This window comes from Hemiscyllium ocellatum, chromosome 16 (assembly GCF_020745735.1).
Source record: "Hemiscyllium ocellatum isolate sHemOce1 chromosome 16, sHemOce1.pat.X.cur, whole genome shotgun sequence".
Classification (NCBI taxonomy): Eukaryota; Metazoa; Chordata; class Chondrichthyes; order Orectolobiformes; family Hemiscylliidae; genus Hemiscyllium; species Hemiscyllium ocellatum.
Genome location: NC_083416.1, coordinates 8,499,963 through 8,521,783, shown reverse-complemented (window position 1 = coordinate 8,521,783; position 21,821 = coordinate 8,499,963). Strand labels below are relative to the sequence as shown.

General features: G+C 45.6%; 1 protein-coding gene across 1 annotated transcript in view; it reads left to right on the top strand.

Moving 5' to 3' along the window:
• The window catches only part of LOC132823530 (uncharacterized), a 55,053-nt gene extending 33,948 nt beyond the window's left edge, over positions 1 to 21,105 (top strand). Inside the window, exons 12-16 of the mRNA XM_060837472.1 lie at positions 4,034 to 4,188; positions 12,581 to 12,764; positions 13,667 to 13,779; positions 18,822 to 18,915; positions 20,974 to 21,105. Of these exons, the coding sequence (XP_060693455.1) occupies positions 4,034 to 4,188; positions 12,581 to 12,764; positions 13,667 to 13,779; positions 18,822 to 18,915; positions 20,974 to 21,105 (678 nt within the window). The remainder of the gene's footprint in view (positions 1 to 4,033; positions 4,189 to 12,580; positions 12,765 to 13,666; positions 13,780 to 18,821; positions 18,916 to 20,973) is intronic.
• Positions 21,106 to 21,821: the final 716 nt, after the last annotated feature.

The window sequence follows — 21,821 nt, the reverse complement described above, 5'->3', positions numbered from 1 at the left end:
GTTGCATTTCTCCTCATCTGAACAGATCCTGTATAGGCATAGGACTTGTCAGTAAGAGATGGTTGCTTTAATATGTTTTGGGTGGAAGCTAAAGTAGCATTATGAGGTTATCTGTGGGTTTGTGGTAGAGTGAGGGACTGAGGTGCCCATCCTTGATGGAAATGCGTGTGTCCAAGAATGAGACAGATACTAGAGAGTAGTCCATGGTAAGTCTGATGGTGTATATGTTTCGTTGACTCATCACCATGGGTCCTGAAGAAAAAAATTTCATCATGTATCTAGTGTATAGTGTTGGTCTGTGCAGCAGAGAAATCTTGTTTGAACTTGTGCAAGAAAATGTAGGTATATTGGGGCGTAAACGTGGTTCCTATTGGCTGTTCTGCGTATCTGGATGAAGAACTGGTTGTCAAAGGTAAAAACATTGTCAAGGATGAAGCAGATGAGTTGTAGGGTTGGTGCTCGAAGATTGACAGTTGTTGGTATCCCGTACTGAAGCTTTTGTAGTGATGCCATCATTGTGGGGGGCTGCTGGTGTGAGCAGAGTTTCTGTAAGAAATCTGTAGTGTCATGACAGAAGCTGGGGGTCCCCTGTTCAATGGGTTTCTAGATGCCTTCGACACAGCCAGAGAGGTTTTCACACAGGGTCCCATTGCCTGATACGATGGGATATCCTGGTGTGTTGGCTTTGTGTATTTCCGGAAGGCAGTAGAAGTCTACGCAAGAGGTGCAAAGGATAAGAGTGCGTAGGGAACTCTGAAGGACTGGATCAAATGTCCTGATCAATGTGTTTAGTTCACGGGTGTGTTCGTTGGTCGGATCGGTCAGTAGTTACCTGAAGTGTTCCTGGTTGTTCAGTTCTTGGTTCACTTCCTTGCAGTAGGCCATTCTATTCTGAATAATGATGGCTCCTCCTTTATCTGCCGGTTGGCTGACAATGTTGCAATTGGTCTTGAGAGCGTGGATGGTGTTGCGTTGTGATCGGGTGATGTTTTGCTCTACCTTGTTGGGTGCACCTGATGGACCTGGCACTCACACATATCCTGACAGTTTGAGAACATATGGTAAAAACAAGGACTGCAGATGCTGGAAACCAGAATCTAGATTAGAGTGGTGCTGGAAAAGCACAGCAGGTCAGGCATCATCCAAGGAGCAGGAAAATCGACGTTTCGGGTAAAAGCCCTTCATCAGGAAGGGCTTTTGCCCGAAACGTCGATTTTCCTACTCTTCAGATACTGCCTGACCTGCTGTGTTTTTCCAGCACCACTCTAGTTTGAGAACACATGTCAAACCCAAGGCAGTGGCCCTCCAGACGGGTCCAGTTTCACTCCTTCTTTGGTCGCTCCGCTGCGGATCTCTGTGGTGACTGTTCCAGTTCATTGCATTGGGCTCGCTGCTGACATCTTGGAAGAATTCCAGGAGTGTCTAACCTCGCGCCTTCAATGCATTGTCTGAGATAAGATGTCACCTTTTTTTAATAAAAGCTTAGGTTATTTCGGGAGTGTGACTAGAAAGAAGTTCTGGGATTTACATATTAATGAATCAAAAGCTGCATCCCCATTCTAAGTGAGTAAAGACTTAACAGTAATCTAGGTTTGTTCAATACATTGCATCAGTTGTTTGATATTTTGGTATTTTACTAAAAATTCCACATCCTGTGATCCTGCTCCACAGCTAACTGACGAAAGAGCAGTACTCCGAAAGTTTGCACTTCCAAATGAATCAAACAAAATGGGGTGGTTAGCACTGCTGCCTCACAGTTCGATTCCAGCCTCGAGTGACTGAATGTGTGGCCTTTGCACGTTCTCCCCGTGTCTATGTGGGTTTCTCCAGGTGCTCCACTTTCCTCCCACAGTCCAGAGACGTGCAGGTTAGGGTGAATTGGCCATGTTAAATTGCCCATAGTGTTCAGGGATGTGTAGTTTAGGCGCATTAGTCAGGGGTAAATGTAGGGTAGGGGAATGGGACTGGGTGGGATACTCTTCAGATGGTTGGTGTGGACCTGTTGGGCTGAAGGGCTGTTTCCACATTGTAGGGATTCTATGAAACCTAATGTTGTTAATTTTTAACTTCACTGTCCCTAGTTCAAATGAGGTCTTTGAGTAGGCATCCAATGCTCATACGCACAATCTAATAGAGGGCACAAGGGGCATTTTGTAAAATATGGCCTATTCTGTTTTAACCCCGTGGGCTACTGCTTAGTGAAGCGAATTGTGGAGGCGGTGCTGTTTCTTTCTTGAGCTGCTGTGTTAAGAGGTCACCTCCATGACCACCCACACTGTCCTCTCCCCAACCCACCCACAACTCCTCTCTCCACCACGGCATGTTAGCCAACTCGAGAGCAATCCATCTCCAAATTACCTGCACTGGGGGGTAATCCATGACTCCTCGTTCTCAGGCCTCCTGCAATGCTGGCATTGGCCACAAGGTCGCTCAGGGTGCTCTAGAGCAACATGCTTCTGATTGGCTGTCAGTGCCATGAGAGAAGATGTCCTTCTGCAGAAGATTTCAGTCCTCCCTCAAACTAATTGAAGGCCATCACCTGAAAAGTTAACATGGGCTATAATTGGAGGCAACTTGGCCTGGGTATTTACACTGATAGAGCCCACCCTTAGCACATAATCCAGCAATGGGCTCCCCTCTTGTCTCTGATAGGAACCAGAGCATGTATACCTTTGATAATGTATAACCCTCAAACGTGGAGGTGATGGCCAACTGATGTTATCATTGGACCATTAATCTGGAGACCCAGGTCATGTTTTGGGAACCTGGGTTCAAATCCTGCCATCACAGCTGGTGGAAATTGAACTGAATTTAAAATATCTGGAATTAGGAGTCTAATGATAACCATGAATCTGCTGCCAATTGACAGGAAAAAGATCCATCACTAATGTGCTTTAGGGAAGGGAACTGCCATCCTTACCTGGTCTGGCCTACATGTGACTCCAGACCCACAGCAATGTGGTTGACTCTCAACTGCCCTCTGGACAATTAGGAATGGGCAATAAATACTGCCCTAGCCAGTAATGCCCTCATCATGTGAATGAATAAAAGAAGTGACAGGACGTGACCAATTTAAACGTGTGTAAATTCATTTCGCTTCAGATAAGCCGTAAAGCATAGGGTTAACCCATACTGTTCCGACCCCAGCAGTGTTTGGTGAAGCTTTTTCCACGGATTTTTAGTCTTTCCTCTGGTGTCACAGCATCTTTACAAATACAAAACTGTACGATTGCCTGGTTCTCGAGGTGACGAGTTAACCCAATGTTCTCTTTGAACTATATAGATGCAAAGAACCTCAAATGTTGTTCCTGCTAGGTTTGTCCCTTCGAGTTCATAGAATCCCTACAGTGTGGAACAGGCCATTTGGCCCAACAAGTCCACACTGACCCTCTGAAGAGTAACCCTCCCATACTCATTCCTCCTGCTCGATGTTTACCCCGAATAATGCACCTCCCTTACAGCCTTGAATACTATGGACAATGTAGCAGGACCAATAACTTGCACATCTTTGGATTGTGGGATTAATGGGCAGCACGGTGGCTCAGTGGTTAGCGCTGCTGCCTCACAGCATCCGGGGCCCAGGTTTGATTCCAGCCTTGCTTGACTGTCTGTGTGAAATTTGCACATTCTTCCCGTGTCTGCATGGGTTTCCTCCCACAGTCCAAAAATGTACAGGTCAGGTGAACTGGCCATGCTAAATTGCCCATACTGTTGGGTGCTTTAGTCAGAGGGTAATAGGTCTGGGTGGATTACTCTTCGAAGGGTCGGTGTGGACTTGTTAGGCCGAAGGGCCTGTTTCTACACTGTAGGGAATCTAATCAAACCAACGCAGACATGGAGGAAATGTGCAAACTCTACACAGACAGTCACCCAAGGTTGGAATCGAACCCAGGTCCCTGGCGCTGTGAGACACTGCTAACCACTGAGGCACTGTACTGCACCATGTTATCATGCACACAGAGCTGTCAAAAAAATTAATGACCCACGCATTTGAATGTACAGGAGGCTATGTGGTTGTTTCTTGTTCTGTCAGATCTCAGGAGGCTGGGACAGGAGAATTTGTGTGTGGGATCTGCAAGCGTGTGTGTTACATGACATATTCTCCAACACCGCACTGGATGAGAGGAGCAACGTTCAAGAGCTGGCCTGTGATGGAGCCATTCTAGATCTTGCCTACAGCCCAAAGCGGTGAGTTCATGAGCAACTAAATCTAAACTATCATGATTAAACCTGTCGACTGTGGTCTAGCCGCCTAGGTACATGAAACCCTTCTGTCCATTATGAATTGATTTGGTTACCTGCTGAAGAATAAAGGAACACGACACAAGCTTGTTGATTAAAGTGCTCAAAATAATTTAATTGTCTGAGCTGTATGTTACCCCTGAGGAGACAAAGCTCATACATGGCCCATTTTCGAGTTCCCAATGATTTTGAGCTTTCCTTTGTGTCTTGCACCTCCTTCGGTCATTGCCGTGATTGGAAACAGGGTGATCTTGTTGACTATGAAATCCTTAATTGGAGTTGGCCAATCAGGAAGCCTGGCTGACCAATATAAAAAGGGGATTTTTGCCCTTCTTCCGTGGTTACGTTAGAGCCCGGGTGTCCTTGGAGAAGGAGCACGCGGTGTCCACCAACACCCTGGAGTTGTTCAGGGAGAGGTGGGCCCCGCAGGGAGTGGAGTGTGTCATTTCCCCCTCCAACTCTTTTTTGATTTAGTCCCTGCCCTCCCCTTCACTGTTTTGATCACACAGCATTGCCCTTTGATGAAGGGCACTGCTCGTCACAGGCCACTCGGGTGTTTTCCTACTTTTCCTGGTGGTGGAAATTAAATAAAGATTTGTGCACTTTATGTCTCTCACTGTGTCTCACAGCTGCACACACACACACACACACACCATGGGTGCTGGGAAAAAAATAAGCACTACCGCAGTTAGGCGGTAGTGTGGGGGTAAAAAGGAAAAAAAAAACAAAAAAAATGAAGAAAAAAAAAGAGGAGTGCCAGGGCCCTGCTTGTCAAAAAAAAATAAAAAAAAATAAATAAAAAGGGGATTTTTGCCCTTCTTCCGTGGTTACGTTAGAGCCCGGGTGTCCTTGGAGAAGGAGCACGCGGTGTCCACCAACACCCTGGAGTTGTTCAGGGAGAGGTGGGCCCCGCAGGGAGTGGAGTGTGTCATTTCCCCCTCCAACTCTTTTTTGATTTAGTCCCTGCCCTCCCCTTCACTGTTTTTGATCACACAGCATTGCCCTTTGATGTGAAGGGCACTGCTCGTCACAGGCCACTCGGGTGTTTTCCTACTTTTCCTGGTGGTGGAAGTTGAATGAAGATTTGTACACCTTGTCTCTCACTGTCTCACAGCTGCACACACACACCATGGGTGCTGGGGTTAAAAATAATAAGCACTAAAAAAAAATATAACCAGCAGAAGCATTGCCCTTTGATGTGAAGGGCATTGCTTGTCACTGGCCACTCGGGTGCTTCCTTTTTTCCCGGTGGTGGAAATTGAGTAAAGATTTGTACACCTGTTGTCTTTCACTGTGTCTCACACCTGCACACACACAACATGGGTGCTGGGGAAAAAATAGTTAAAAATCACACAACACCAGGTTATAGTCTAACAGATTTAATTGGAAGCACTAGCTTTTTTGCTCCTCAAAATAAGCACTACCACAATTAGGCGGTAGTGTGGGGAAGGGAAAAAAAAAGGGGATTTAGAATCTTTAAAAAAAAAGGGGATTTTTGCCCTTCTTCCGTGGTTACGTTAGAGCCCGGGTGTCCTTGGAGAAGGAGCACGCGGTGTCCACCAACACCCTGGAGTTGTTCAGGGAGAGGTGGGCCCCGCAGGGAGTGGAGTGCGTCATTTCCCCCTCCAACTCTTTTTTGATTTAGTCCCTGCCCTCCCCTTCACTGTTTGATCACACAGCATTGCCCTTTGATGTGAAGGGCACTGCTTGTCACTGGCCACTCAGGTGTTTTCCTATCTTCCTGGTGGTGGAAATTGAATAAAGATTTGTGCACTTTGTGTCTCTCACTGTGTTGCACATCTGCACACACACACCATGGGTGCTGAGGGAAAATATAAGCACTACCGCGGTTAGGTGGTAGTGTGGGGGGTTTTAAAAAAAAATAAAGAAGAGTGTTGGATCACACAGCATTGCCCAAAAAAAAACAGAAAATAAAAAAAAATAAACAGGAGATTTTCCCCCTAAAAAAGAAAAAAAAAATTAAAACCAGAGAACCCCTCCAACTCTATAAAAAAAAGAGGAGTATTTGATCACACAGCATTGCCCTTTGATGTGAAGGGCACTGCTTGTCACTGGCCACTCGGGTGTTTCCTTTCTTCCTGGTGGTGGAAACTGAATAAAGATTTGTGCACCTTATGAAAAGAGAAAAAAATAAACAGGGGATTTCATCCAATAAAAATGGAAGAGATATTAAATTAACTATATGTGTTTTATTGTACAAAAGGGTACCTAACGCAGCCGACTACAAATTATAGTACAAGCTGTTTTGTTAATGCTTAAGGTTGCATTGACTCATTTTGTATGAGTGTATGTAAATTTAACATTCATTAAATTAACTTTAAACTGTGATGTGTGCATAACAGATGTGTATGCATGCACTGTACATGTAAAATGGACAGCTATTAGTCAAATAAAATGAGCTTTTGCTTTTTTTAAAAAAAAATAAGCAGGGGATTTAGTATCTCCACAGTACCAGGGACTGACTCTCAGCTGTCACAGCCAGTGTACGGTACTCAAGTAAATCAAGGGTGATTTGCTGGTGGGATACCAGCCTCTAGGAGAAAGTGAGGACTGCAGATGCTGGAGATCAGAGTTGAAAATGTGTTGCTGGAAAAGCACAGCAGGTCAGGCAGCATCCAAGGAGCACGAGAATCTGAAGAAGAATTCATGCCCGAAACGTCGACTCTCCTGCTCTTTGGATGCTGCCTGACCTGCTGCGCTTTTCCAGCAACACATTTTCAGCACGGATATCAGCCTCTGTGCAATTATTTCACTCATTTAGCTCCCTCCTCTCCCTTTCCGTGCATTCATTCACCTCTCCGAATCCTCGTATTCAAGCTCTCTCCCACTCGTCTCACTCCCAAAGGTCAGTGAATGAGACTTAAAGGTCAGGACATAAATGATGGAGACAGATGTTATGAGTGCAAATTCACTCGACACGAGAAATGAAACCAGAAATTGAGACAGCTCCGAGAGCTAATAAAAGATCAACTCAAAACAACAGCCAAGAAAGTGAGTCCATTACTTCATTATTTTTATTATCACACAACGTACAAGTAATAAATGTTTATCTATTTACTATGGGTACAATCCAAATGTTTTATTATTAACAAACAAAGGATTAACAGGTAACAGTGCTCATGTGACTGGCCTCAAACAAACAGGGTAATTTGTGTCTCACAAGCACAAGATTTATTTTAAGCAGACTCATACTTATATAGAGAGTGTTGGTTAAAGAATCTAACCTGGAGTTAGTTGGCATTGAAGTATTTGTTTTTCCTCCCTTTCAGTATTGCAGGTCAGATACTGAATTGGCAGATAACTTTGAGGTATCTGAAGGATTAGCCTTAAATTTCAGCGAACAATCTTGGCTAGATATATTTTGGAAGGTTTATATATATTAACCACCCCATTGTTTCCAACCCTAACATAAAGTCCAGCCTCTTCATAACTAGCAGAAGATAACTCCATTATCTGATCAATGACTCTGAGCGTGTTTCCCATCAGCAATAATCTTATTAGTGGTAAACTAAGGGAATATTAACAGGTCTCAATGTTTTAATGATTCTTCCCCTGGGATTTTTTGCACTTGTTTCCTGGAAATTAATCTTTAATTTCCAGAGCCACATCCAGTGTTGATGAATTTCCTTCAAGTAAGTACTGTGAAGATTGAAAACTTGTCATAAACTCTGCACCTTAGCCCCTGACCCCCAACTTCTTCCTCGTGTTGAACCAGACAGTTCCCAAGCTGACTCTAAGCTGGCCTTCCATCCCACCCCCCAACTCCATCACAAAGGTTACTGACGTACAATCATAGAATCCCTGCAATGCAGAAAGAGGCCATTTGACTCATGAAGCCTGCACCAATCCTTTGAGGAGCATCCCACCCAAGCCCCTATGATATCCCATAACCCCTTATCTTACCATGGCAAAACCACCAAGCCTCTGCACCCCCAGACATTACAGACAATTTAGCATGACCAATTCACCTAACCTACACACCACTGGACTGTGAGCAGAAACTGGAGCACCCGGAGGAAATCCACGCACTCACAGGGAGAACGCGCAAACTCCACACAGACGGTTGTCCAAGGACTAAATTGAGTCCAGGTCCCTGGTGTTCTGAGGCAGCAGTGCTAACTACTGAGGCACATACAACCTCCATATTATCATCTGTTTCTGCTTTGGCCCTCCACCGTTCTGCCACTGAAACTATAGAGATGGGCTTTAGGGATGAGCTATAGGGATGGGCTATAAGGATGGTTGATAAGGATGGGCTATAGGGATAGGCTATATGGATGGGCTATAGGGATGGGCTATAAGGGGTGGGCTATAGCAACACCCAAATCCCACAAATGAATAAAACAAAACAATCTACATTCCTGCTTCCAATTCTGACTATTCTAATCCTCCCTGCCACCTTCCACAATGTCTGATTTATTCATATCTCTGCTGTCCATATAACTAGCCAGTTTGTCCATTTGCCTTCCATTGCTCGTGTGTTCACTGACTTACATTGATAACCCGACATCTCAAATTGGATACGCTCACCCTCACACGCAAAACCCTACATGGCCTCCTCCTCCTTCTCTTGTGACCTTTGGTCAATGTTGTTGGTGATTTGTACAACTAGACAATGTCACAGAGTGTACAGTGTGGGCCCTTCATCAGTTGTAAAAAGTAATGGTACCACACATTGTAATGGACAGGCTGGGTATAACCCAAAATATTTTGAGGCAACCACTCCTCCAGCTTTTTACCATCCTCTTTCTGTAGCACAATGATTGGCATGTGTCCCATCAGCAGCTTAGGCTCTAAGCTCAATGATTCCCTCCCTGAACCTCTCCATTCCCTGACAACTTTCCTTTCTTGTAAGGCACCTCATGGAATCTAGATCTTTGTCTTGAAGACGCAGCTCAGTGGTTAGCACTGCTGCCTCAAAGCACCAGGGACCCGGGTTTGATTCCAGTCTCAGGTGATGTCTGTGTGGAGTTTGCACGTTTTCTCCGTGTCTGCGTGGGTTTCCTCTAGGTGCTCTGGTTTCCTCCCACAGTCTAATAACATGCAGGCTGTGTGGATTGGCCGTGCTAAGTGTGGGGTTTCAGGGTCTCGATGGGTTCTATTCTGAGAGACAGCGAGGGTTGAATGGCCCTTTCCATTTTGTAGAGATTCTATGGGTGCTACCAACACTGAGATGGGACACTGCCACTAAAGCTGACCATTTGGCCATGTGAAATTGCACCCACAATCACTCTTGCAACAGGAGCAAATAAAAAGTTTTGGAATCAATCTTGCCACATTTGACTACGCCTCAATCCTGTCAAGTTTCACTGACCATTGTCTCCGGGAGACCTGACAGGATTTATGGAGGTTCTCTCCCGTCTGCCCCCTTAACCACCTACCATAACTGTATATGTAACCCCTCGGAGTTCAACACTAACCCGATTCTCCCACTTACTGTAGCCGTAAGCACTTGCCATTGCAGGAACATTCCAGAATCCCTGTGCGAAGCTGCCCTGCATGGTTCATCGCGCTTTACCCTGGGCATGGGATTTCAGGGGAAAATGGATCCCCAGTTTTCAGACAGGATCTGCAGCTCCAACACATCACCTGCCCAGCCATGTTTTTACTCTGTTTAATTAATTGGTCTGGATGCGAACCGTTTTAAAAGTAGAATCACTAACACTCGCTCTGCTTTGTGCATTTAACCACTTGCATTAAAAATGAGATACTTTGAAAGCACAAACCTGAGAAAGGATGTATAATTCAGCAATAGAAATTTGCATAATTTCCCAGCTCCACCAACTTGACCGAGGGAGAATTGTCCTGACAGTTCGGATTTTTATTCTGTTGCAGTGAAATGTCTGGAACATTGAGGAGGCAGGCTGCCTGTGAGGCCTATCTTGGTGCTTCACATTCTGAAGAAGAAATTTTTAAAAAACAGATTCACACAAGAAGGAGCATAACCTTCTGGTCACCCACCCATCCCCTTGCACTCTCCATGCCCCATCTCTGCCTGCTCACACTTCTACCCACAATGCATCATAATATCCATGCTAACCCAGGCCCTTCTCCTCATGGCCCTCATGTTCTGATGTGACCCTATGTGCCCACACCCCATTCCCCCACTGGTGTCCCCGAACTTGCGCAACCTTGCTAGTGGGTCCGAAGATTCGGGCTCAATGGAACACAACAATACTATAGACATTTCCATTAAACGTGGTACACAGTTATTAGCGTACTAAGCAACAGTGCAAACTCACAATGCCAATGGTTTCTTAAATGCCTCACAATCTAGAGACTGTCACAGTTGGTCAATCTTCACAAAATCCCTACAGTGTGATAACAGGCCATTCGGCCCATCCTTTTGCACTCTCCATGCCCCATTTATGCCTGCTCATACTTCTACCCATAATGCATCATAATCTCCGTGCCAACCCGGGCCCTCCTCCTCACGGTCCTCATGTTCAGATGTGACCCTATGTGCCCACATTTTGGGGCGGAACAGTGGTACAGTGGTCAGTACTGCTGCCTCACAGTGCCAGGGACGCGGGTTCGATTCCAACCTCGGGCAACTGTCTGTGTGGAGTTTGCATTATCCCCCGTGTCTGCATGGGTTTCCTCTGGGTGCTCTGCTTTCCTCCCACAGTTCAAAGATTACTAGGTCAGGTGAATTGGCCATGCTAAATTGCCCATAGCGTTAGGTGCATTACTTAAAGATAAATATAGAAGCAGGGAATGGGTCTGGGCGGATAATGTTTCGGAGGATCAGGTGTGGACTTGTTGGTCTAAAAGGCCTGTTTCCATAGTGTAGGGATCCTAATCTAAAGTCTACATCCCACCCCAGACCCATCCTGCCACTGCAACCCTGGCTAACCCACCTAGGCTGCACACTATGAGACAATTTAGCGTGGCCAATCCACCGAACCTGTACATCATTGTGATTGTGGGAGGAAACTGGAGCACCCAGAGGACACCCACATAGACACGGGGAGAATGTGCAAACTCCACACAGACAGTTGCTCGAGGATGAAATCGAACCCCGGTCTCTGGTGCTGTGAGGCATCATGCCATCCCTGTAGAACATGTGTGATATTCAAACTGTGAACAGATCTCTAAGCACACCTTTAGGACATCTGAGCAAACTGCTGGACCTGTTGCAATGACCAATTCTTTTCAAAGTTTTTCCTTATCCCTATTTTCTTGTTATGACCTTGTGCCATAACTGCTCCTGGGTTATTTCATTGCTTTGTTTCTCGTTTCACGGTTCCTTGTGAAGCTGTAATCTCTTGGCTCCATTTTCGTGGCTGTGATTGAAGAGACACGGGCAGTTTTTCTGTTACTCATTCAAGGGGTGAAGGCATCGCTGGCAACGTCAGCATTTAATGCCCATCCCCAAATGTCTAAGGAGTTACTTTTAACACCTTTATCATTCCCAGTGCACAAGTCAACTTGACATTTCTCCTTCAGCTCCAATATCATTTAAAACAATCAAGACCTCAGCAAATCTGCGACATTTTCCTCTTTGCCTCCCTGTTCTTAAACTCACAATATGGCTGTTCAGTCAGGGACTCATTTCTTCTTCAATGTTCCATTCTGCCAACATGTGATAAACTCAACCAGCAGGACTCCATCATAATCCATTAACATTCATTAAAGCATGAAATAAAGATGATTAACACAGTGTAATAAAATGATTAACACAGTGTAAGATCTGGTATTATTTCAGACCAAGATAGATAGATTCTTGATTCGTAGGGGGAACTCAGCACCACCTTCCTGACCTGAAATCTTCTTCCTGACACTCTGCCCCCACCCCCACTCCAGCCTATCACCCTCACCTTAACTCCCTTCCACCTATCGCATCTCCAACGCCCCTCCCCCAAGTCCCTCCTCCTTACCTTTTATCTTAGCCTACTTGGCACACCCTCCTCATTCCTGAAGAAGGGCTCATGCCCGAAACGTTGATTCTCCTGCTCCTTGGATGCTGCCTGACCTGCTGCGCTTTTCCAGCAACACATTTTCATCACCATCTCAATAACAACTTAGAATGGAACCCTAATAACAAATATAAGTAATGAATAATAAACTCCCACATTTTTGTGAAAATAAAATTAACCATTCTTCAATTCAGTAGCCTACCTCAAAGCACCACAGATTAAAGTTAGAATGCGATGAATATTCATTCTCAGCAAATAATTTAAAACAAAATTGACAAAGCAAAGAAACCCAGTTTGACCTTGTTCGTCATTTCAAATATTGCTTTGATTGATTGTGATGGATAAAATGGTTGCTCAGCATTGAAAAAAGCACTCGCACACTGTCCCTTTGTTGTTAGGAATGAATTTGCCTATTCGTCGAGCGATGGGATGATCTACATTCGCCACTTCAGCCCCACCACAACTCAGATGAAGCTCGTGAGTGTGCTGCAAGGCCATGAGGCTGACATCACTGCCATCTTATGGCATTCTCTCCTGAACAAGTGGCTCAGTGGTTCAGAGGACGGGAGTATTCGCTTATGGGTGAGCGTCTTAAGGGGACCTTTTGTGCAAGGCTGCTCATGGGGTGGCCTGACAGAGATAAAGCAACGACTTGGATTTCTATAATACTTTTGATAACCTCAGGATTCTTTGCATTAATTAAATAATGTAGTTCGTGCTGGTAGTAGAGTAAAATGTAGCAGGCAGTTTTACATGGAAATGTTCCACAAACAATGAGATTTCTGAAGAAAACGGATAATCTGTTTTAAAGGCTGAAAGTTAAATAATTGTCAAGACTTAAATGGATATATCCTTCTCTTCTTCACGGGATTGTTTTCCCTCACCTGAGAGTGTCATCTCATCAAAGAGTTGACACCAGCAACAGTACAGCACTAACCCGCTACAGCACTACTGTATCAGGCTGGATTGTAAGGTCAAGGTTCCAGGCCTGGCTCAAATCTGAACGTGAGCAACATATGAACAACCCCAATATTTCTCTGTCAACTATTTGGGGGGCATGGTGGCTGACTGCTGCCTCACAGCATCAGGGACCTGGGTTCGATTCCGGTGACTGTCTGAGTGGAGTTTCCACATTCTCCCCGTGTCTGCGTGGGTTTCATCCGGGTGCTCCAGTTTCCTCCCATAGTCCAGAAATGTGCAGCTTAGGGTGGATTGGCCATGCTAAATTGCCCCATAATGTCCAGGGTAGGTGGGTTAGTCCTGGGGAATGCAGGATTACAGGGTTAGGGTGGGTCTGAGTCGGCTGCTCCTCAGAGGGTCAGTGCGCTTTCGATGGGTTGAATGGCCAACTTCCACGCTGCACTGATTCTACACATACCCACTTGACTTAGCTGTCAAATGATAGTCTCCAAAACTGGGACAGCTAAAGATTTCGGATCTAGGTTAGAGTTTCTGAACTGCTAAACAGCTGCTGTTTTTAACAGAATGAAGATGGAACAAAATGCGAGCAGATGCTGGTGGCTAACGGAGCAGTTAATTGTCTCTGCATCGACCGGGTCAATGGTTGCATTCTAGCTGGGATTCAAGAGAGCTTGCGGTAAGACTTGGTGGATCAGCATTGTTATGAATAACAATCACAGGGTATGTTAGACAGAGCGATGTCAATCTGAATGTTTCACTGGTTTGCATGTTCTCCTCATTGCCTGTGAGGTGGGGAGGCATTAACCTCCAAGGGTCTATAGGGATGGGCTATAGAGTTGGGCGATAGGGATGGGCTGTCAATACTGGCCAGCTGAAAATGTGTTGCTGTTTAAAGCACAGCAGGTTAGGCAGCATCCAAGGAATAGGAAATTCGACGTTTCGGGCATAAGCCCTTCATCAGGAATGAGGAGAGTGTGCCAAGCAGGCTAAGATAAAAGGTAGGGAGGAGGGACTTGGGGGAGGGGCGATGGAGATGTGATAGGTGGAAGGAGGTCAAGGTGAGGGTGATAGGCTGGAGTGGGGTGGGGGCGGAGAGGTCAGGAAGAAGATTGCAGGTTAGGAGGGCGGTGCTGAGTTAAGGGAACCGACTGAGACAAGGTGGAGGGAGGGGAAATGAGGAAACTGGAGAAATCTGAGTTCATACCTTGTGGTTGGAGGGTTCCCAGGCGGAAGATGAGGCACTCCTCCTCCAGCCGTCGTGTTGTTATGTTCTGCCGGTGGAGGAGTCCAAGGACCTGCATGTCCTCGGTGGAGTGGGAGGGAGAGTTAAAGAGTTGAGCCACGGGGTGGTTGGGTTGGTTGGTCCAGGCGTCCCAGAGGTGTTCTCTGAAGCGTTCCGCAAGTAAGCAGCCCGTCTCCCCAATATAGAGGAGGCCACATCGGGTGCAGCGGATGCAATAGATGATGTGTGTGGAGGTACAGGTGAACTTGTGGAGGATATGGAAGGATCCCTTGGGGCCTTGGAGGGAAGTGAGGGAGGAGGTGTGGGCGCAAGTTTTACATTTCCTGCGGTTGCAGGGAAAGGTGCCGGGAGTGGAGGTTGGGTTGGTGGGGGGTGTGGACCTGACGAGGGAGTCACAAAGGGAGTGGTCTTTGCGGAACGCTGATAGGGGAGGGGAGGGAAATATATCCCTGCTGGTGGGGTCCGTTTGGAGGTGGTGGAAATGACGGCGGATGATACGTTGTATACGGAGGTTGGTGGGGTAGTAGGTGAGAACCAGTGGGGTCTGTCTTGGTGGCGGTTGGAGGAGCGGGGCTCAAGGGCGGAGGAGCGGGAAGTGGAGGAGATACGGTGGAGGGCATCATCGATCACGTCTGGGGGGAATCTGCGGTCCTTGAAGAAGGAGGCCATCTGGGCTGTACGGTATTGGAACTGGTCCTCCTGGGAGCAGATGTGGCGGAGACGAAGGAATTGGGAATCCTCTATATTGGGGAGACGGGCTGCTTACTTGCGGAACGCTTCAGAGAACACCTCTGGGACGCCCGGACCAACCAACCCAATCACCCTGTGGCTCAACACTTTAACTCTCCCTCCCACTCCACCGAGGACATGCAGGTCCTTGGACTCCTCCACCGGCAGAACATAACAACACGACGGCTGGAGGAGGAGCGCCTCATCTTCCGCCTGGGAACCCTCCAGCCACAAGGAATGAACTCAGATTTCTCCAGTCTCCTGATTTCCCCTCCCCCCACCTTGTCTCAGTCGGTTCCCTTAACTCAGCACCGCCCTCCTAACCTGCAATCTTCTTCCTGACCTCTCCGCCCCCACCCCACTCCGGCCTATCACCCTCACCTTGACCTCCTTCCACCTATCACATCTCCATCGCCCCTCCCCCAAGTCCCTCCTCCCTACCTTTTATCTTAGCCTGCTTGGCACACTCTCCTCATTCCTGATGAAGGGCTTATGCCCGAAACGTCGAATTTCCTATTCCTTAGATGCTGCCCGACCTGCTGTGCTTTAACCAGCAACACATTTTCAGCTGTGATCTCCAGCATCTGCAGACCTCAATTTTTACCTGTCAATACTGGCCAGTCATATATGAATAAAACAAAACAATCTACATTCCTGCTTCCAATTCTGACTATTCTAATCCTCCCTGCCACCTTCCACAATGTCTGATTTATTCATATCTCTGCTGTCCATATAACTAGCCAGTTTGTCCATTTGCCTTCCATTGCTCGTGTGTTCACTGACTTACATTGATAACCCGACATCTCAAATTGGATACGCTCACCCTCACACGCAAAACCCTACATGGCCTCCTCCTCCTTCTCTTGTGACCTTTGTCAGTGTTGTTGGTGATTTGTACAACTAGACAATGTCACAGAGTGTACAGTGTGGGCCCTTCATCAGTTGTAAAAAGTAAAGGTACCACACATTGTAATGGACAGGCTGGGTATAACCCAAAATATTTTAAGGCAACCATCCCTCCAGCTTTTTACCATCCTCTTTCTATAGCACAATGATTGGCATGTGTCCCATCAGCAGCTTAGGCTCTAAGCTCAATGATTCCCTGACAACTTTCCTTTTCTTGTAAGGCACCTCATGGAATCTAGATCTTTGTCTTGAAGACGCAGCTCAGTGATTAGCACTGCTGCCTCAAAGCACCAGGGACGCAGGTTTGATTCCAGTCTCAGGTGACTGTCTGTGTGGAGTTCGCACATTCTCCCTGTGTCTGCGTGGGTTTCTTCTGGGTGCTCTGGTTTCCTCCCACAGTCTAATAATGTGCAGGTTGTGTGGATTGGCTGTGCTAAGTGTGGGGTTACAGAGTTGATGAGTTCTATTCTGAGAGACAGTGAGGTGGGGAGGCATTAACCTCCAATGGTCTGGTCAGTAAGACACAACCAAGGTAATGAGTTCTTCAATTCTAAGGACAATTCTGACAAAGGGCCGAAACATTAACTCTGATTTTTCTCCACAAATGCTGCCAGATCTGCTGAGCTTTTCCAGCAACTTCTGTTTTTTGCTTCTGGGTATGGGGCTGAGAACTGGAATCTCTGCTTTCTGTTCAAGTCAGAGAAAGTAGAATGGGCACAGCTGTGGCGCGCTTGACCGTCTGATCAGTTCCACAAGGCACCAGAGAATAAGTCAAGAGGGCGTGCTCTATTCCAGAGATTGAACACAACAATCGAAGATGACACTTCAGTACAATGGACTGTCAGAGCTGCCTCCCTACAGAGTGGGTGTTAAACTGGGGTGTAAACTGCCCATTCAATTAGTTGCAAGCAATCCCACTGCACCGTTTTGAAAACCTCATGGTTAATATTTATCCTTTAAGCAATTTTATTGAAACAAATTAACTGCTTCTTATCTCTTTGCTCGTCCCCTTCCTAAATGCAATTTTACTGCTATGTTTTCTACACAACTTTACTCCCCAAAAAAAAGTTCTCCACTGGCTTGAAATGCTGTCCTGTAGTTGTTAAAAACTCTCTAAGAATTTAAAGCTTTCTTTCTATCTTTGGACAGTGCTGTTAACTGAAGCCCCTCCACTCCCAAGCAGGTTTAAATCTTTCCATGTTCGTATTTTTGAAGGAGACCCCCCAGGGGGGCTGTGCCCTGAATCCAGTTCAATATTTGTCTCTCATTCATCATTTCGAGCCATTTCTAGCAGTTTCAAGTGATTTCCGCATTGGGAGTTTGCTGCATTGAATTAGCTGTTGTGACATTACAGCAATGGCTGCCCTTCCGAAATACATCATGTTCAATAAGATGCTTTGCAAAGTGCAGCTTTTTACTGCAACTATATTTTATTTAGAAAATACATTAAAGTATGTAAAATGACAGTTAAAGGTTGACATTAGATAAAGAGCAGTATCTTTCAGTACATTATTTGGCACTGAGATGTCTTACTGCACTTACTGGTTTACAGTTTTTTTTACTGCCTGGGTTTTTTGAACACTGTTTCCAGACTCTCTGTGTAATATGGCTGATAGGCCTTTGACAGTGGCCTTTCCCCGTTGTGTGTTTTCAGAAGCTGCCCTCACTTTGAGTGCATCCTTCAGCATTTGGTCTCAGACCTCGGAATATGCCAGTCTGAAATACCTGGTCACTGACAACACTCTGCAGTGGAAACTCAACAAGATTCGAGCAGGGTCCAGTTGACCCGTAACCCACCTTGCCTCCAGGCCCAATGGTGCCCCAATTTCAAATGCTCATCCTGGTCATTTAGTCCCTCCGTGGCCTCTTCCCTCCCCCTCCCCCTTCCCCTTCCCTCTCCCCTCTCCCCTCCTTATCTGTAACCAGCTACAACACACCCAGATATCTGGGCTCCTCGGAATCTGACCTCTTGTGTCTCCTTGCTTTCTCATGGCTCCATGAGTGACATCTGCACTTTCACAGTCATAGAGTCATCAAGATGTACAGCACAGAAACAGACCCTTCGATCCAACTCGTCCATGCCGATCAGATATCCCAACCTAATCTAGTCCCATTTGCCAGCACTTGGCCTATCTCCCTCTCACCCCTTCCTATTCATATACCCATGCAGATGCCTTTTAAATGTTGTAATTGTACCAGCCTTCCCCACTTCCTCTGGCAGCTCATTCCATACACGTACCACCCTCTGCATGAAAATGTTGCCCCTTAAGTCCCATTTATATCTTTCCCCTCTCAACCTAAACCTATGCCCTCTCGTTCTGGACTCCCCCACCCCAGGAAAAGATTTTGTCTATTTATCCTATCCATGCCCCTCGTAATTTTGTAAACCTCTATAAGGTCACCCCTCAGCCTCCGATGCTCCAGGGAAAACAGCCCCAGCCTGTTCAGCCTCTCCCTGTACCACAAATCCTCCAACCCTGGCAATATACTTGTAAATCCTTTCTGAACCCTTTCAAGTTTCATAACATCCTTCTGCTCGGAAGGAGACCAGAATTGCGCGCAAATGTTCCAAAATATTGTAAGTCATGGAGTCATACAGTGCGGAAATAGACCCTTCAGGTCCAGCCAGTCCCATAATCCCAAACTAAACTAGTCCCAATCTGCCTGCCCCTGGCCCATATCTCTTTCCTCTTCATGTTCATCAGGGGCCACCTGTGAACACAATGACACAGGCTGAAGATCTAGTTTGCTGAGATTGAACCACGTTCTATGAAAGCAGTCCTTTTGTTGATCTGGCAGTTCTTTCTCTATTTAAATACGTTTAATGAATATTTCCTCAGAGTTTATGACCCTGAGTCCTTCACACAAGTGCAGAGAAACATTGGGCACACAGATTCAATCCGTTCCATCATACACATCCCTGAGAGATCTCAGGTAAGTTAGCCCTTTCAAGATCAAAATTTTCCGTTGATGTATTTTATTTGTATGCATTAACTGCTCAGTAATTCAGGTGGCGGTGTTGGAGACTGGAGCACTTTTCCATTACCATCTGAAATGCTCCTGAGACACATCAAGGGTTGGTTATGTATTGAATTAAAGGTCAAGCACTCTCAGTGAAGGTAGGTACAGCATAGATGAGGCACAGAATAAACATTCTTCACATTATTCCAGGACATGTGCAGTACCAGTTACAAACTGAATTAAATATTCCTCTATAATATCTGAATAAGCATTCCCAGGACTGGGACTATACACAGATAAAGCTGCCTCTGTACTGAAAATAAAGCTTTAGAACATAGAACATTACAGCGTGGTATCAGCCCTTCAGCCCTCAATGTTGCGCCAACCTGTGGAACCAACCTGAAGTCTATCTAACCTACACTGTTCTATTCTCATCCATATGCCTGTCCAATGACCATTTAAATTCCCTTGAAGTTGGTGAGTCTACTACTGTTGCAGGCAGTGTGTTCCATGCCCCTACTACTCTCTGAGTAAAGAAACTACATCTGACTTCTGTCCTATATCTATTACCCCTTAGCTTAAAGCCATGTCCCCTCGTGCTAGCCATCACCATCTGAGGAAAAAGGCTCTCACTGCCCATCTTATCTAACCCTCTGATTATCTGATATGTCTCAATTAAATCACTTTCTCTGTACTGTCCAGAGACTGTCAGACCTAATGCAGAGGATTGGTTAGTTATAGAGTAAAGGTCTTTTTTGGGTCACCAGGTAATGTCAATAAGTTTTCATAGAGACATGACCATTATACAGTAAGCCTAAAGTTACTGATGAGGAAACACGAGGAGACAATAATCTGAGATATAATTAATTCTGACGTTGCAATATACAGGTTAATAAATGATGACCAACATGGATTTATTAAAGATAAATATAAACTGTCAAATTTAAGATTGGGTTTTTTTGGTAGAATAGCTATAAAATGTATTTCAGTTGATGACATGGTTAGAAGGTGTTTGATTAAGCAGCACATAATGATTCAGTGAACAAAATTGAAGCCCATGGGGTTAAAGGTACAGTTGGAGCATGGATGTGAAACTTGGCGATAGACTGGAAGAGGGGGAAAGGTCAGCTGCCCATGAGTTCAGTATGGGAACCACTGCTGTTTCTGATATATATTAATGAACTAATCTTGGGTATTGTGGCATAATTTTAACATTTTTAAGAAGACGCAATATTCAAAAAAGTAGTAAAATAACAGAAGAGATTTATCAGAATGTTACGGGGAATGGAGGGCTTGAGTTATAAGGAGAGGCTGGAACATTTCATTTTCACTGGTTGAGGGGTGACCTTATAGAGGTTCACAAAATCATGAGGGGTATAGATACGATGAATGGCAAATGTCTTTTCCCTAAGATGAGGGATTTCAAGAATAGTGTATTTTTAAGGTAAGAGGAGAAAGATTTACAAAAGACATGGGGGCAATTTTTTTTTACACAGAGCGTGGTTCACGTGTGGAATGACCTTCCAGAGGAAGTGTTGGATGCAGGTGCAGTTATAATGTTTGAAAGACATTTGGGTAAGTGCATGAATAAGAAGTGTTTGGAGGGATATGGGCCAAGTGCAGGCAGGTGGGACTGATGGGTCTGTTTCCGTGCTGTATGACTCTATGAGTTCACAGTCCAAACAAGTGTTGAAAGTGGGTTCAGTAGGAACTTTCCAGGGGGAGAGGTGTGTCAAGCTGAAATGGAAGCAACTGGGGAGGTTCGGTTGTGTCAGATCTGCAAGCTCTTTTACAAAGTCAACACCTCTTAAAGCAGGACAATTTTAGAAAGGGTTATGAAAACATGCTGTGCTGAACAGGAAGCTGCTCATTCTGTTTTTATTTTTCGTGAATTAACCAAAACCGGTGATATCCGGTTACCAGCTCCCCCGCCATTGGTAGACAGTTTCTCCCTCTTTAGTCAATCAAAAACACTTCGCCACTTCAGCCCTTTACGATTAATCATTAAACACGAATATACTTCTTTTCCAGTATGTTACAGCCTCCTGGGATCGCACTCTGCGCATCTGGAATTCATACGTCAAGCCTCTTCCCAAAAGCAATGACATGAGGGAAAATGCAGCAGCTGAGGGGAAACTGCAACAGGACATCAAACACGTTTAGCAACTACGCTGAAATTGATCTCATCAAGTGAGATATGAGAGGAGCAGGGTTTTGTAAATTGTAGTCACGTGAGTGCAGTGACGAGGAGAGTGGGTTGGGCATTCTGGGTCAAAGAGAGTGGTGCTGGAAAAGCACAGTCAGTCAGGCAGCATCTGAGGAGCAGGAGAGTCGACATTTCAAGCAGAAGCTCTTCATCAGGAATGATGCAGACCTTATGCTCAAAATTGACGGTATTCCTGACGAAGGACTTATGCTCGAAACGTCGACTCTCCGTTTTCTTGGATGTTGCCTGACCAGCTGTGCTTTTCCAGCACCACACATTTTGACTCTGACCTCCAGCATCTGCAATCCTCAGTTTCTCTAAGTGGAGTATCCTCTTACCTTGTTCCCTGATCCACAAAGCTTTTCCACCATCCACGAGTAAGAAAGTGCTGTGGATTTTGTCAACAATGCACCCTAAATCTTTGACCTCTACTGTCTTAGAAAGACAAGGGCATAGGTAGGTCATTACCTCAAAGTTCCCATCCAAGTCACACATCTGGATATATTACTTACTATTCCTTCATTGCAGATGGAGCAAACCTGGGAACATCCTCATTAAAGACACTGGGAGTAAGTTCCCCACATACACTGTAAAGGTTATGAAGGCAGATCACCTCTCCCATCTTCATAAAGGCAACACGGTCAATAAAACAGCACATTCAAAAAATTAATTT